The 16477-nt window shown below is 42.6% G+C and overlaps 1 protein-coding gene across 2 annotated transcripts in view; it reads right to left on the bottom strand.

Annotated features, from left to right (window-relative positions):
* Positions 1-12840, bottom strand: part of col1a2 (collagen, type I, alpha 2) — a 16303-nt gene extending 3463 nt beyond the window's left edge. The window contains exons 1-40 of one of the 2 annotated variants that reach the window (XM_037692950.1): positions 12649-12840; positions 11039-11043; positions 9970-10005; positions 9536-9619; positions 8934-8990; positions 8687-8731; positions 8536-8589; positions 8384-8437; positions 8215-8268; positions 8042-8095; positions 7523-7576; positions 7393-7437; positions 7191-7289; positions 6992-7045; positions 6637-6735; positions 6290-6334; positions 5900-5998; positions 5402-5455; positions 5184-5291; positions 5056-5109; positions 4871-4969; positions 4709-4762; positions 4500-4598; positions 4362-4415; positions 4229-4282; positions 4050-4103; positions 3762-3815; positions 3640-3684; positions 3449-3547; positions 3223-3330; positions 3084-3137; positions 2909-2962; positions 2135-2188; positions 1963-2016; positions 1747-1854; positions 1555-1608; positions 1242-1295; positions 995-1156; positions 782-889; positions 336-443 (exon numbers count right to left, since the gene is read on the bottom strand). In XM_037692950.1, the coding sequence (XP_037548878.1) occupies positions 336-443; positions 782-889; positions 995-1156; positions 1242-1295; positions 1555-1608; positions 1747-1854; positions 1963-2016; positions 2135-2188; positions 2909-2962; positions 3084-3137; positions 3223-3330; positions 3449-3547; positions 3640-3684; positions 3762-3815; positions 4050-4103; positions 4229-4282; positions 4362-4415; positions 4500-4598; positions 4709-4762; positions 4871-4969; positions 5056-5109; positions 5184-5291; positions 5402-5455; positions 5900-5998; positions 6290-6334; positions 6637-6735; positions 6992-7045; positions 7191-7289; positions 7393-7437; positions 7523-7576; positions 8042-8095; positions 8215-8268; positions 8384-8437; positions 8536-8589; positions 8687-8731; positions 8934-8990; positions 9536-9619; positions 9970-10005; positions 11039-11043; positions 12649-12718 (2754 nt within the window). In that variant the 5' untranslated portion in view covers positions 12719-12840. The remainder of the gene's footprint in view (positions 1-335; positions 444-781; positions 890-994; positions 1157-1241; positions 1296-1554; positions 1609-1746; positions 1855-1962; positions 2017-2134; positions 2189-2908; positions 2963-3083; positions 3138-3222; positions 3331-3448; positions 3548-3639; positions 3685-3761; positions 3816-4049; positions 4104-4228; positions 4283-4361; positions 4416-4499; positions 4599-4708; positions 4763-4870; positions 4970-5055; positions 5110-5183; positions 5292-5401; positions 5456-5899; positions 5999-6289; positions 6335-6636; positions 6736-6991; positions 7046-7190; positions 7290-7392; positions 7438-7522; positions 7577-8041; positions 8096-8214; positions 8269-8383; positions 8438-8535; positions 8590-8686; positions 8732-8933; positions 8991-9535; positions 9620-9969; positions 10006-11038; positions 11044-12648) is intronic. The other variant, XM_037692951.1, reaches the window with a different exon arrangement.
* Between the last annotated feature and the right edge of the window lie 3637 nt (positions 12841-16477).

Raw genomic sequence — 16477 nt, 5'->3', positions numbered from 1 at the left:
TATTTATTTTGCATTTTGTTTTAATTTCATCGTCCTGTCTGTCATGCCTAAAACCAGTGGACTGGTAGGCACACTGTTAGATATGAGTGCCACAGATGTTTCTTATAAACTAAAAACAACCTTTTACATCAAAGGATTATGGGAAGATTGTTTGTCAGTTTTTAATATAACACAAAAAGCAGAAAGATTGCAAGAAAACATAACCACATGTTAAGTTAATAAAACCCTACATGTTCAACAAAGTCATTAATAATCTCTAATAATTAAAATTCAACCTTTCTACCCTGATTATTATCGTCCTTGTGCTGCGTTTAAAGACCACGTCAAAGCTTTACCTCACGTCCAGCCTCTCCTTGAGGTCCGGTCATGCCGGGCATGCCAATGTTGCCAGCGGGTCCACGTGCTCCAGAAGGTCCAGGAGGTCCAACTCTACCAGGCTCTCCCTGTAATTAAAACACAAGTCAGTTGGTCAAAAACAGCTAAAGGGCTGGCCTCCGTGTGCAAAACAGGTGGGAGCTCGGACTCTGTGCAGCAACAGCATGTCACTGAGTTTGGCAACAGTTTTCATGACATGCTGGTGTGATCTCCCAAATTTATAAATGAAGCTAAATCAGTTGTTGAAGTGCAGCCAAGGCTAGCACTGATTTTTGTTTCTGTTCAAATGTTTAGATGTTTGATTGAGTTAAATGTTAGCCATTCTTTTGTGTGTGTGTGCTGAGTTTGTGTTTAAGTGACCAAAATGTGAGTCTTGGTGGTGCAATCAGTAATATTTTATACTTACCAAACCACCAGCACCACCAGGAGTACCACGATCTCCTCTAGCACCAGGCAGACCAACGAATCCCTGAAGTCCAAGAGGACCAGTGGTTCCAGGAGCACCAGGAGGTCCCTGAACACACCAAGAAAAGCTCATGTCTTTGTGATCTTGATTATAGTCAAGAATTTAGTAAATGGTTTTCTAAAATTTTGTACTGTGTGGACTGAAATGACGTACAGCGGGACCAGGCTCTCCAGAAGGACCCTTCTCTCCAGATGGACCAGGTGGTCCAACCATTCCCTGCTCTCCAGAAGGACCAGAAGGACCAGAATCGCCACGGAGACCACGAGGTCCGTCTTTGCCAGCAGGACCGGTGAGGCCAGAAGGTCCAACAATACCCTGGGATGGAAAGAGCAGAGAAGGTGGTTAATGTTAAGTGCATGGGTTGGTTTAATAATATTAACAAATATAAACTAATACTCACAGCAGGGCCAGGAGCACCAACTCTGCCAGCAGCACCAGGCAAACCAGTCGCACCCTGACCGAGAAAACACACAGAATTAGTCAGACTGGCTTTCATGATGTCCATTTAACAAGAAAGATGCTGATAGTGTGTTTAATTTGATCAGTTTTCTGTTATGGAGTAAACATGTTCAACATCATGACCTTGGAACAGAAGAGTGGTATGAGTAACTGAACAAAAGAAAATAATCTGAGTTTTATGCGTTAAACCAATAGTTTGCTGTATTTTCTGGTGGATGTGAAAGATGCATGTTCAAACGTGACTTTATACTCACAGCAGGTCCAGTCTCTCCACGGGCACCAGGAGGTCCAGCAGGGCCAGAGGGACCCTAGAAACCAGGAAGAGTGGGATCTGTTATTCACGCCCCGAAGTGGTATGTAAAGTTTTTGTTTATGATTTGGCATGTGATTCCTCTAAAATCAAGCTGTTCTGGTTGGCTCTTTTGAAAGAGTGTGAGTTTGCTTACAGCGGGTCCAGACTGTCCAGCAGGACCGGAAGGACCAGAGGGGCCAACTTCTCCCTTTCCTCCAGCAGGTCCACGCTCTCCTCTTGCTCCAGGCTGACCATCACTACCCTATGGAGTAAACAGTACTTAGTACATATCAGTACAAGTGTGTATGTGATGCAACTTGTTGGTAATCTGTATATACAGTATATATTAGGCCATTAGCAGTGGGCTTACAGGGGGACCAGCAAATCCAGGGGCTCCAGCAGGTCCAACCTCTCCACGCTCTCCCTGTAGACAACAAGCAGTTCTTCAGAACAGCTGAGCAAGACAATTCATAAAAGCTACATGCTTTAATATGAACAAACCAATACAATTATTAATAATAAGGTAATTAACAGGTACTTACAGAGGGTCCACGAGGTCCAGCAGGGCCAGCAGGTCCGAAGGATCCACTCTCTCCCTGAAAGAGACATAATGATTAAGACTTGTTCAGTCTATCTAATAATTAATCTGTTGATTAATCTGTTCACATACACTAACAAGAGAAAGTCTGTAATTTTTCCATTTGTGTTATAATATAAGAGATGATGTGAATGAATTTCACAATTCAGAGAATGAGTTTCCTTTGCTCTTTAGATCATTAGCTGGTGGTATCTGAGGATTTTAATGTTATTGTTACATTAAAAGGTAGTGAAAATGACTTATAAAAGCAAACAGATGCATTTTAAACTCATTTCATTTAGTTTGCTTAATGTATTTCATTGTTTTATGTAACTACTGGGAACTTACAGATCATGAGTTGTAATTCATAAAACAGCCTTAAGAGGGCAGCACTGAGCCAATTGTTCAGACAATACCTCAGAGCTATTGTTATACCTGACAAAAGCTTTGGTTACAGCAGTCATAGGTTTGAAGAAGACATCCAGCTTATTAAAATAATGATAATTATAATAATAACACTGTTGTGATGGTGTGTTTACAGCAGCAACATTTTCTTGCTGATGTAATCAGATCAGATGTAGTGAGTCTGTTTTCAAATGCTTTGACAGACGATATTTATAGATCACAAAATAGTTACTCATATTTGTTTGTACCATTGGGAAAATCTCCCACATTAATTATTTTGGGGATTTTTTTAAATATAATTACTTGTTTTCCAGCAATTAATTAATTAACTGACCTTATCTCCATTGGCTCCAATGGGTCCAGGAGGACCAGGAGGTCCTTGGAGACCCTGGAGAGAGAAAGAGAGCACAGTGAGATCAGGGCCCTGGCTAAAATATCAAAAATCATAATGTGAGTTGGTTAATATTTTATGCCACGTGTCTCATGAGCGACAGGAGAGTGTAACTTACACGAGCTCCATCTCTTCCAGAGTTTCCATCAGGGCCTCGGTGTCCTACCTCTCCCTGTGGGAGAAGGTGCAGTAGGTTGTGAGATGGACAGGAAAAATGAAAACCAATATGTGCTGATAATTGATACATTTTAGGTTACCTTCTCTCCCTTGGATCCTGGGGTACCAGCAGCTCCACGCTCACCGGGCATGCCAGCAGCTCCTTGATGTCCAGCAGCACCAGCAGCTCCAGCAGCACCAGGCTCTCCCTGGAAACACAGAAGAACCATTATAGTTCAACTGTGTGCCTATTTTAGCGCTCAGAGATTATTTTAACTTTAATCTTTGCTTTAAAATAAATCCTCCACAGCAGTCCTGCCATCTTACCTTGCCACCATCAGGTCCAGCGGTTCCAGCAGGTCCACGGGGTCCCATTTGTCCCTGAGGTCCAGTAGCTCCAGGAACACCAGCGTTTCCACGCTCTCCCTAAAGACATCACGCACGTACGTGTTCATTATGCACATCAACAACTGGTTTAATGCGGTCTGCAAAACCAAGGCTGGAACAGGTGGTCTCACCTTGCCACCAGCGGGTCCAGAAGCTCCCTGCTCTCCTGGGACACCCTACAGAAACACACCCAGCGGGTTAGAGGCGCTGCACTCCGACCCATGTGAAATGTAGCTTGTGTTCATTTGCTTACTCTCTCTCCAGGTTTGCCACCCTCACCAGCAGGTCCAGCAGGTCCAGGCAGACCCTAAAAGTATTAGCAAAATAACTGATGGTGTGAACAGGAAAGTAGAGAAAAATCCAGTTTTATAAAAAGATGAAAGCCAATTTATTGACATTTGAGTCTAGACATAGTAGCTTCTGCTATGTTACAGTCTGAGCAGCTGCAAAAACTAACACAGTTTAGCTTTAAGGCTTGTTTTAGCATGCTCCTTAGTTAAAACGTTCCTGGTGGATGTTTTAAATAAAAACAGGTACAAACCTGGAAGCCAGGAGCTCCAGCAAGTCCCTGTTCTCCCTTCTCACCAGAACCGCCCTATTTCAACAAGGAGAGAAGAGTTGCTTGTTTAAAATAGTTTAATGATGCTAAAGTCATATTGAAATGATTAATTTGATACAAAAATGAAATTAATGTCAGTTTGTGGACTTAAGGACACTTACAGCAGGTCCCATGGGGCCAGAGGCTCCATTGTTGCCATCAGGTCCAGGGAGTCCCTAATAAAAGAACATAATTCAGTTCTGATAACGTCCGAGATCTTCAACAGTAAATATAAATGATTGATTATTGACGTACTCTCAGTCCAGTGGGACCAGTAGATCCCTTCTCTCCAGGCTTACCAGGCTCTCCCTGGGAAACAACAGTTTTAACAAAAAGTTTAAAAAAGTGTGTTTATGATGCTAATTTTTAACGTCTGGGTTTATGTCTACTAACAGAGGGTCCCTTGGGTCCAGGGAAACCAATGTTTCCAGGCTGGCCTCTTGGGCCAGTTGGGCCAGGTGGTCCAGAGCGGCCATCTTGTCCAGCAGGACCCTGGAGTAGGAAGCAAATCATAAAGTTGTGTCACTTGATGTTCCCAGAAACATTACAACATGACACCAGTTGAAAGATATGTCTTAAAATAACCATTTAGGTTTACTCACAGTAGGTCCCTCTTTTCCTGGGGGTCCGGAGCTTCCAGGGCTGCCTGGGAGACCCTGTAGTGAACACACACGTCAGGGTGAACAATAATGAACTCACACGACTACAGAGCTTTATCCCTTTTAAGTAAAAGATCAAATCCAGCAGCGTAGCAAAAGACTCACTCTGAGACCAGCTGGGCCGGGCTCACCAGCACGACCAGCATCTCCAGGGGGTCCACGAGGTCCAGCGGAACCAGTGGAACCACGAGCGCCAGGCATACCCTTGGAGAGGGGAAGAAGCAGCACATTAGGAACAGAACCATTGCTGCGTCACTGTGGTCTGCTGTACAGGTAGGTGTCATACTCACAATGGGACCAGTACGGCCATCAGAACCAGGCAGACCACGGCTTCCAGGAGTACCCTAAAGGAGATCAGAGTTAAAGATGGTTCTCCTAATGTGGCTTTGAATCCAAAACACAAAGATGGTGTACTTACTCTGGCACCACGGCCGCCAGCTGGCCCATTAGCACCGATCTCACCAGTGGGTCCTCTCTTGCCCTCCTCACCCTGATTTCCAGGGGCTCCCTGAGGTCCTGCGTTGCCCTGAGGAACACCACAGAGAAGATGGCTGTCACAAACTATAAACAGAATTGTTTTTGGACCCGAGTGTGTGAGGATAATGAAAATGTAAATGAATTAAGGCTTATACTTACAGGCTCGCCTTTGGGACCAGTGTCTCCCTTAACACCCTGAATGCCAGGATCACCCTAAAACGCACAACAAGAATTGTTTGGTACTTGGAGTGTTGGGGTGCTCCAGCTCAAATGTGTGGGGTGAGTTTCTCGTGGGTATTTCTGAACTAAAATGTCAGCTGCATTTACAAAAATAAAAATAAATGAATGAATATTGGAAATGTTGGCTCTTGAGACCAGACCTTAAAATAGCTGAAACTAGGTTTGAATCACAGCATGTATCATTTCTGTGACCTCGTCCCAACATTCTGAAACTACAGTTAACAAATATTAATGCTGATACGAGGTCATCATGACAATAAATATATCGATCTGTGTATTTAAAAAAAATAAAATAAAAAAAACCTTCCTGATGTTTATTTTTCAGGTGGACAATATGCAACAAGTCCAATACAAATGAAGCAGTTTTTCTTACTCAGCTAGTTTGGAGCTAGCTGCGTTAGCAAAGCATTCACTCACAGAAAGGCCTCTTGGTCCAGAGGCACCCTGAGGTCCCTGAGGTCCGGGTCCTCCTCTTGGTCCAGGAAAGCCAGGAGCTCCAGCAGAACCAGGAAGTCCCTAAACAACAGGTCAGACCTTCAGATCTTATATTTGTTAAATCCTTGTTGGGGCAGGTGTTTGTGTGACTGTGTGAGTGTTTATAGTTTATAGGTGTGTCTGCTTTAGAAACTGCTGTTACAGCTCAGACTTTAAAAATAAAATGTCTATCTTTCACCCTCATTATTCCACTCTTTGTGACCCCTGTAACATTGAGGTTATAGGTGTCATGTAGGAGTGATCCTGTGGAAAATGTATTGTTTCATGGCAGTGATGACTCAGAGTAACATCCATCACAGGTTTGATACTTACAGCAGCTCCCTTGGCTCCGTTCAGGCCATTAGTACCAGGGTTACCCTGTGACGAGAGCACCAGAGGTTAGGGCATCTCACTGTCCCGCATTTAAATGTACAACTCAGTTCAAATTATTACACTTGAAGGCTTAGATCCTGAACAAAAACACAACAAATGAATCTTAAAATTAAGCTGTTTAATTATTTTTATACTTTTGCTGTAAACACAGAGCAAAACACTATAAAAACTTCAAGGAGTTCTGAAACCTGCGTAAATAGATCTGAGAGACAGTGAAAGTCAAGTTTTGTTTTTCAGGGATTAATAGTTTTGAGAAAACATGGGGGTGAATATGTTTGTGTACTTACAGAGGGACCAACTGGGCCAACAACACCGTTGGGTCCAGGCTCTCCTCTTGCTCCCTGAGGTCCAGATGGGCCACTAGGTCCAGAAGGTCCAATCTCTCCCTGAAAATGACAAAAATACACCCACAGTCAACCTTCAGGGTTACCTGATGATTAATGTCAAACAGTGACAGGATGCAGAAATGATGTTTTATTTAAGTGTTGCAAACATTTGTATAAATAAAATAAACCTATTTGTGTTTACAAAATGTCCTTTGAAACAGCTGGTCCACGATTCTGACCGTCAGTGACATCTTTGTGTGATCTTAAATTCAAAACTTTTAGACGTTCATGCAACTTGAAGACGCTTCACGCTCACCTTGGGTCCAGGACCACCAGGGAAGCCAGGGGGGCCGGCAGCACCCAGAGGACCCTGCAGGAGGAACAAGCTGTCAGGATGGGTGCAGGTTTGACGTGTAGCTGCAGCAGCAGCAACATTTGACATCACATGTGCTGATTCATACAAACATTTTACTCCTGCTCCCATTTTAAATCGAACGACAGCAGTTTCTACTCACAGCAGGGCCAGCAGGTCCAACGTTGCCATCAGCTCCACGAGCACCAGCAGAACCAGCAGGGCCAGGACGACCTCGCTCACCAGGCTGACCACGTTGTCCCTGAAGACAAAACAAGTCACTGTATTCACATCAGGCTAGAAGACAACCGCTGGGAACACATAAAGACGTTCAAGGATTTGTGCCAACGTTGTGAAAAACTTACAGCCAGTCCAGGACTTCCAGCAGCTCCAGCAGCACCAGGCTCGCCCTAAAGGAAAGGTTAGAAATCAAGTGTTGGTCCAAAGGTGAACAACAGGAAGGAATAAATCATTTTGTAGAAAAGTCTGCCTTACTTTAGCTCCAGCACCACCGGGCTCTCCTTTACGTCCATCCAGACCAGTGTAACCCTAAAGCACAGAAGCACAGAGGTGACGAGGGTGCAGGGGATGTATCAGATTATTATGGGGATGGTTTTGAAACAGAAGATGAGCAGGAAGTGGGGATTATTTGAACGAGCGCTCAGTTGGAATAATCCAGACATGTAGTTTTCCCACACTTCTGTTAATCATTTTACTGGTGACGAAACATTCAGCAGGTAACTTAAAGTAACAATGGGGATTATTTTCTGTCTTTTCACAGGAGCTTTTACATTTAGCACATTTCTATGGGAGGTGTTTTCAGCTTCACTCCTGACCAGATGTGAAGTCTGTCTCCTTCCAGTCATTTTAAGTTAAAAACAACAACTAGAGATTATAAATGTCATTGACAGAAGAAAGAGGTCTGTTCTTCAGTGTTGATCAGTGGCTGTGTTGTAATCCAGTGATGCTCAACATGGGTACCAGCAAGGTGACGTTTTGGCAGGAAAAACTTACTCTGTGTCCTTTCATTCCTGGAAGTCCTGGGGTTCCGGGGAATCCACGAGCACCCTGCAATAAAAAAAAAATAAAAAAAAACATTATGCATGTGCCTGAGCATGCATCAGGATATTATGCATGTGCCACATTTGCAGTAACTGCACATCCAGGTCCATGTTCTGGTCTCGTACCTGAGGGCCGGCAGCACCTCTGTCACCGGGTTTGCCAGGTCTGCCGTTGTTACCCTGCGAGTTAACGGAAGAGAACGCTCCATTTAATGTTTGAAAAGCACGACCACAGCAACATCTGGAACAACTCGAGAGAAAGCGAGGGATGAAAAGTGCAAAAATACAAACGTACGTCCTCTCCAGATTTGCCAGGAGGTCCAGGGGGGCCACGAGCTCCAACTGAACCCTGGAAAAGTCAAGTCAAAGCGTGAACGTCTCAGAACAGGAAGTGATTCCGTTCATTTTCTTTCCACGTGATTATTTGGAGAAATGTTTTTTACTTACAGCCTGACCGGGCTCTCCAGGCTCACCAGCGTGTCCCGTGTGTCCTTGAGGTCCCTGATTACAAGAACAGGTTCAGAAATAAGTCACGACGCATAAAGATTTTAACAAAGTCCTTATGTGGGAGGGTTTCATAGGAGGTTTTGGTACTTACAGGGGGTCCAGGAGGTCCGGGGGGACCTCTGGGTCCCATTATACCCTGATAAGGAAAGAGAAGCAAAAAAAAATTAATTTGTTTAAAATATTTTATTGACAGAAATAGAACTCAAATATGAGGCAAAATAACAATTTCTCATGCTCTTTAATAATTCATATGCAGGCAAAAGTAAAAAAAAAAATCCTAAACTGGTAAAACAAAAAACGCATCGTTTGTGTTTTTGTGTTGGGAGAAGTATGCTCACCATGGGTCCAGGGCCAGGATCAGAAGCTTTAGAGCCATCGTACTGAGCAGCAAAGTTCTGTTGAACAGGTCAAATGAAACAGAAGATTAATTAAACACTAAACACGTCCACTATACGTTTAAACTGAATTCATTCAGGAGTTTTACACAAAAAACATTCATACAGATCAACGACCGCCAAGCACAAACAATGATCAACATCATTTCAAAAAGGGGGTTTAAAAATAATATATTCAAATTTAGTTGAAAATCACACTCGTGTTGTTCTACAAGGACTTTTGATCGAGCGATGAGTGTAAAGCTAAAACTTCATTAAACGAGTCCCTAGTGAGCTAATTCTGGGTCATGCAGGTGTTGTCCTAAAAGGTCGCGGGGTTCAAAAGGGCAAAGGGCAAAGGGCAAAAAGTTCAGCAGGTTCCTGTTCAGCTTGTAATAAAACATAAAGATCAAGTTTTGACGAGCTTTCTGCTTTAATGTGCACAGATTGTCGATATCAGAGTCATTTCAAAGCCTCTGCAGCACCATGAACGTCTTTTGAGTTCATTTTTAAGGAAGACTTTGAGCGAGCTCTGCCCTGATAAAAACTTTGAACAGCAGACTTACTCCTCCGAGTCCAGGGGGACCAGGTGGGCCAGCAGGGCCGGGGAGTCCAGGTTTGCCATCTTTTCCATTTGGGCCAGGAAGACCCTGGAAAACAAAGATGACAGAAGAGTATAAACAACTTTTAATAAATCATCAGCTGTCTGAAGATTGGACATGAATCTTGGTCGAGCAAAACGGCTATTTTAATATTAAAAGTCATTTTATTGTCGTGATTATCATTATCAGGTGGGAAAGATAACAGCAACGTTTGAAACGTGTGTATCCTTTCAGGAAGTAGAGTAATTGCACAGGTGGTAAACAAAGGGGTGTGGCGTGCAAAGGTTAAAAGGTCAGGCATCATTAACACACGCTTGGCCATAAGATGTGGCACAAATAAACATAAATAAATGCTGCATTTTAAACATGTGCTGGTTAAATCAAAGGCTTCAGCTTACCCTGTCACCTCGAGGTCCTTTGTCTCCTCTGGGTCCCTGCAGCACAGAAATCACCGAGTCAGACCCACAGCTCAGTTTATCGCTTCAGCGTGTTGCTTTGAAAGTTTTCTTTTCTAACAAAGCATGGTTTTAATCTAAATGTTACCAATCAAAGCATTTCAATTATTTTCAATCTATGAGGGCTTTCTAATAATTAAAGCAAACTAACAAACATGGCAATGTTTCCATAAAAAGGGGACTTGTTTGTCTGAGAAGCCGAAGTTTAAGCTCTCAGTAGAATAAAACTCATCTTCACCTAAACTCTTAAATAGAAAAGTAGATGATTTACTTGTTTAACATGGAGCATGTTGTTTCCATGTGAGTAAAACAAATGTATATGTTCTGGCGGCAGACATTTCCTTACAGTGATAATTTAAATAAAGCATGCTTTTGTAAAAACAGGCGTTTGTAGAAGGCCTGAGCACAGCACTAAGGACGTGACACACAAACTAGCTGGATAAAGATAATAATTTCACGATGCTTGTAACTTCCTGACCTGATTCTGAAATGCAGCTGCTGAAGCTCCAAACATCAAGCTTCATTCTGAGCAACCTCAACTGCAGCAACCCAAACAGAATGGGCTTTTATTTAGTCGGTGATTTCATCTTGTTTTTATTTGGACTCACTGATCTGAGATCAGCCTTTTTGTCTTTACATTTATCTAAACCAAGGAGGAGAGGGAGATCCCAAACTGACCCAAGGCCAGCTGTTAAAGGGACCAGCCTCTCTCTGCTGTCCTCAGAAAGGATCCTTTGTGCCCAGCTTTGGGGGCGCCTCTGAACTGCGGTTTAAGTTTTCACTGACACGATTTGTAGCCAATAGGACCCTCACCTGTTTGTGGACAGGAAGGTGTCCAAGTTCTGAAGCAGAAAACTCACTAAGGGTTGAGATTGCTCAGATTGGCCTGCAGCAGCTGCTAAACTCTACCCTGGGATGTTCCTCAGGGGTTGGAAAACAGAAAAGCGTGGCATCTTGGCAAGGTAAGCTGTCTTTAACATATGTTTCATGGTAGCATGCATGTGTTACTAACCGATGCTGGCATTGTGGAGATGAGGAGGAGGAGGATGCAGAGGGGGAGGGCAGGAAGACAAAAAGGGAATATTTTGTTAGAACATTTTTAAAAACTATAAATCAAAGCCTGTAAAAGAAGAAAATTTCCATCCATATGTACTTTTTTTTAATGCTTTATCGTTTCAATCTGTTTGACAACAAAAGCTCCTGACAGCTCACAGACTAGAACTCCTTCTGTTCCTGTAGGGAATTAAAAGCACCGTTGTCTGTCCTAAACTTAGAGCTGCCACATTCAAAACAAAAGTGCTGCTCCTTGTGTGGCCTCAAGTTGATATTCTTCACCAGAGCCAAGAAAAACTGATCAAAGTTTAGGACTTTTGCACTCATAACCTGTAACATGTTGAATTTAAACCTTACTAAAACACACAAAGCCTTTCCAACTACAGCAATCGTTTTCCTGCACGTGCTGTCAGCTTGGTCCAACAAGTCTTAGCACAGCTTCAACAAGAGCCAGAGGCCACGTCTACAGGCTGAATAATCGCTGTAACCTTTCTGAGACCGTGTGCGTTAATCAGGAGCTCAGAGCCGCAGCATTCCAGATGTTAAGGCTCTGCAGCTGCTAGCAGGTCTGAACCGGCGCTTGTATGCCCCTGGGAGAAGAATAGTTTTCCTGCCACTACGAACAAGATGAGAAGTAGCTCATTTCTAAAGACACCTGTTACTTGTATTGTGTTACTTAATAAATAAATACAATTTGCACAGATCTTCCTAAAATTGTGACTTTTAAGACATCTCTCCTAATTTATTGTACTGTCTTTTAGTTATATTGAGTTGCAGGTGGACATCAGCCCCCCCTCTGGCTGCCTCTGGACCAGCTGGACACCAAGCAGGGACCTCCATATGAACTCTGATAGACTGTGACCCAGTGTTTCCACAAGGGGGCAGACTTGAGCACTCAAATTAAAGTGAGCATTTTTTTTTCTTAATATCTAATAATTTAACCAAGTAACTTAAACTTAAATTCAAACTTTATAATGATATATTTGGATATTGTTTATTTTCCCCTCTGAGTAATGTTAAACTGTAAAAGACTTAACTGTAATTAAACGCCCGAAACAAGTTCTGTTGTTAATTGGATATTAAAATCCTAATTTCTGTTGTATCTATGATCATTTTATTGAACAGATTCGGTTAATTAATCCATCTGGTGCCAAGCAGATGTTTCCCCTCTTGACCACCAGGGAGAGACATTGCAGCTCCAAACTGGCTCAGTCCCTTCAACATCTGGATGGAACAAAAGTGTACAACGCCCCACTAAGTTTTTCACCCTATTTCTGAAAGAAAAGTCAAATCTCGCCTATTTAAATACCTCAGCATGCATTTAAAGCTGTAAGTAAGTGGTTTAGGCCTACATCAAACAGGTTTTTCTTAAAGGAAAACCCGTTTTAATCATCAGTATTGCATCCTCGGGGGGAAAAAAGTGTGAAGAATCCTTTGCTCAATCCGTTGGATTTTGTCTTCATGTTGACCATCACTGTAAGTCCCAAACAAAAGCCAAGCGAAAAGATCCACGCAGTGGAAATATCCATCAGAGAGTGGGGAAAAAAAGGAGCAGACAATCAAACTTACATTGGCATGATGCTAGGTATGAAGTTACTGCAAGCAGCAACAGAATCCGAGTATCCACAAAGCTGAGCATGTCTAAACAGACATGCAGACTCCTTGTGCCGCTGAGCCCCTGTGTTTAAACCACCTTCAAGCAGGCATACAGTTGTGGTGACGCGAGTAACTCCAAACTTAGCACGAACCTGCTGCCGTGATGCTAGAATAATAAAGTTCCATCAGGCCTATTTATACGGGGCAGGAGGGTCCCTGGTCTGCGTGTCAGAAGTCAGCTCCTCGGCCAATGAGCGAGCAGAAACCTAATCTGACTCCCATCCCACTGCAGCTCCGAGGCGGTCATGTGGTCCCGCATCCTCCTGCCTCCTTTCCACCAGAACCCGTTTGGCAAAGCTGTGGCCGTGATGATGACGAGTGCAACGTTTTAATTGGATCCATTCTTTTTGAGGACGTGGACAGCGTCGACGTTTATAAGAGAGATGAAGGCCTACTTCTATTCTCTACCTGCGGACTGTCGGGACCGAGGCGCGGCTCTGGAGACGTCCAGGCCTGTGCGTAAAATGCGCCCGTTTTGATGCGCGCGGGTGGGCTTTGTTTGGCACCGAGATGATCGGGGCCGTTCTTTAAGATGGATTTCAGAGAAAATGAAACTTTTCAAACAAGTCAACCATTTTTTCCCCCTTCCTGCTAATATTATTTATTTTTGTTGGACTGTTGCGCGTCTTTTACGCACGGATTTACCGAAGTAATCAGATACACGAGCTTCCACTGGTTCCACGGCTTTGAAAGACATTTTAGTGGAAAATATCCCGTTTTTATTTTATACACTTGTAAAGTGGTTCTCTGCTATTTTCTTCTCCACGTGTGGGACTCGTGCACCAAGCATGTCCTGATCCGTTTCCATTGTGCCTCTAAATAAACCACTTTCCTTGACACACTCTGTCAGAAGCAAATGTTTAAGTTTATAAGCAGTGGTTCACACTCAACACTGGTAGAGCTTCGGTCTGTGAAGAGGCAGGCTTGAGAGGAGATCTAGTTTCCTTAGGCTGTCTCTTTGTGCAGCTCTTACCTGTCCACATGACCAGACATGTCATCTGTTCCACCGCTGCTCCAATAACATTCAGTTTAGGCCTCACATTTCTGTTCTCATATTCATGGTTCAGTTCTACAAGAAAATCATTACACATATGACCAAAGTCCATGCTCAATAATCCAGGTATAATGTCTATAACGCACATGCATACTGTCAGTGAAGTGCAGAAGCAACAATTTCACAAGTGAGAACGACACTTTCTAAACAGAATAAAATAAGATTTTCAACATTTAAACAGGCATCTTTACACATGGACAGGAAAACTGAGTATTGTCTCTTGTGAGCTGTAAAAAGCAGGCGTAGCTGATGGACTCGCTCTGCTGAGCTGGACTTTTCCTGGGATTTTATTCAGCCAGCAGTCATAACTCCACTGCAGGTCTTGATGATGGAAATCTTGTGTCTGAATGATTCAGATTCATTCTCAAACTTTTTGTGCAGCATAAACATATCATGTGGATAAGGAGTTTAAATAACTTTAATTTTGCACATTTATTCTGTAGAACTTCTGTTCTTCTTCTTCCTGTCTTTGCAAGAATTGAACCAAAAAAAATAGGAGACGCAGTCAACAATGTCACCTCAGCTTTTTCTCTGAGTCAGACTCGAGAGAAATGAGAGAAGAAAGGGAAAAAAGAGGAGGAGGAGCATGAGATGAACTGTGTTTTAAAGATAGCAGAGCTCCCACCCGCTGCAGACTGACACTCTCATATTCGCTGAGGGAAAGAGACCAGCAACAGGAGGCGTAGGGAACTAAAGATGGCTGAAAAGCTCCACATCATCAGACTTTTTTCCTCTTTTGCAACAAGAAATTGCCTTGATATCTTCTAAAGTGACTGCAATTGGAAGAAAGAAAATTATCAAACAAATTAAATTAACTGAACTTCAGTTAGAGCAGTAAATTCAAGCGTTACTGTGTAATTTTAATATTTTCCACAGATATGTTCTGTGTTTTATTTGACTCTAATCCTCCACAGATAATGAAAGGTCTATCATTCCTTGAAGAAATGCATTCGCCTGCTGCCCCCCATGGCAAAAGTAAAAATAAACAAACAAACAAACAAACAAACAAACAAACAGTATTGTTAGTGCTCTGAGAATATGTTGTGAATGACTCTCAGCCACTACATCAAATTTGAGCTCAGTGTGAAACTGACTGAGATTCAGCCACTTTTGTGCATGTTAAGGTTAATTAGCTGTCAAGATTATTTACATTAAATTTAATGAGAGAGCAGCAGCAGGTAGCTGTAGCACTTCCTGCACAGTCTTCCGATCTTCATCCTCTAGTCAATGTTCAATAAATAAACATTTCTTGCCATTTAATTGCACTTTCATTCATAAAAACTCTCCAGTTGTAAAGGTCTTGGTTCTGTTCTTCTCCCCTTGGATGTTTTTTAGGCCCACTGGAAGGAGACCCAGTGTAGACCCAGGACTCATTGGAAGGATTAAGCCTCTCTGGCCTGGGAGCATCTTGGGTTCCCTTAGGACATATGTGTCAAACTCAAGGTCCGGGGGTCAAATGTGTCCCTCGTTGACATCTGGCTCCCAAGATGATATGTGAAACGCAAAATACTTGTATCTCTTGAATTTTTTCAGTAATATTTGATTATGATGTTGAAAACACAACAGAGAACATCAAATGAGACCAGTCAAACTCTTGTTCAGGAACCTGTGACCAAGAAAAGATGTTGGGTATCTAACTTGAGTTAATGTAGATTTTGAAATCGCCCCTTAGTTTGAAAAAGGTTTTAATTTCAGCCCTCTTTTGTAAGTTGGTTTGACACCCCTGCCTTAGGAGAAGATGGAGAGTTTTGCTGCTGTGGATAATTTTTATGTATTTATTTCAAACCTGTTGTCTCCACATCCACAGTCCACTGCAGGAGATCTGTAGGCATAAGAGAAGCTGATATTTCTGCTGCCGTCTCACAATAAGACCAGCTGAGCCTGGATTCAGGAGGAGGGTGGCTGTTGACGTCAGTTCCTCTTTGGTTTCAGAGGTGATGATGATTATGGACAGAAGATAAATCAGGTGTACATTGCATCACTGCTTTTTAAGAATTTCAGAGTCAAAGTTTCTTTATTTGTCATACACACCACATGTGGTACATGTGGTGGAATGAAACTGTGTACACAGGGTCCCAGTTACATCCAACAATAAAATGTAAAAGAAAAACAGTGATAAGATCAAAGAAATGGACTAAGAAAAACGTTAATAAAAATACACTAAGCACTAATAGTAAAATGGTAAGTGGACTGTACTTATATAGCGCCTTTCTATCTTATCAAGATACTCAAAGCTCTTTACAACAATCTGTGTCCTTATTTACCCATCCATACAGCTCTATACTAGATCTATACAAAACTGAACAAATCATTCTAAAGAGACTAATCTGAGCTTTATCACATTCATAAAATGATGGGACGCACATCAGAGGCAATGAAGGGTTCAGTGTCTTGCCCAGGGACACTTCGGCATGTGACTGCTGATGGATTCAAACCCCCAACTTTCGCATTGGAGGACGACTGTTCTAACCACTCAGTCACAACCGCCCTGTATAATAGTACAAAAACAATATGATGAACAGCAGCACGAACATGAGTCTGCGTGAGCAGATGAGCACGAATGAACACAGCAACATGAAACAGATAAGCAGCAACATGAAACTGATCAGCAGCAACATGAAACAGATCAATAGCAACATGTAACAGATCAGCAGCAACATGAAACAGATCAGCAGCAACATGAAACAG

Source organism: Nematolebias whitei, chromosome 19 (assembly GCF_014905685.2).
Source record: "Nematolebias whitei isolate Nwh7 chromosome 19, NemWhi1, whole genome shotgun sequence".
In the NCBI taxonomy this organism is placed as follows: Eukaryota; Metazoa; Chordata; class Actinopteri; order Cyprinodontiformes; family Rivulidae; genus Nematolebias; species Nematolebias whitei.
The sequence above is the reverse complement of the archived record's forward strand: the minus strand, read 5'-3'. Positions and strand labels throughout refer to the sequence as shown.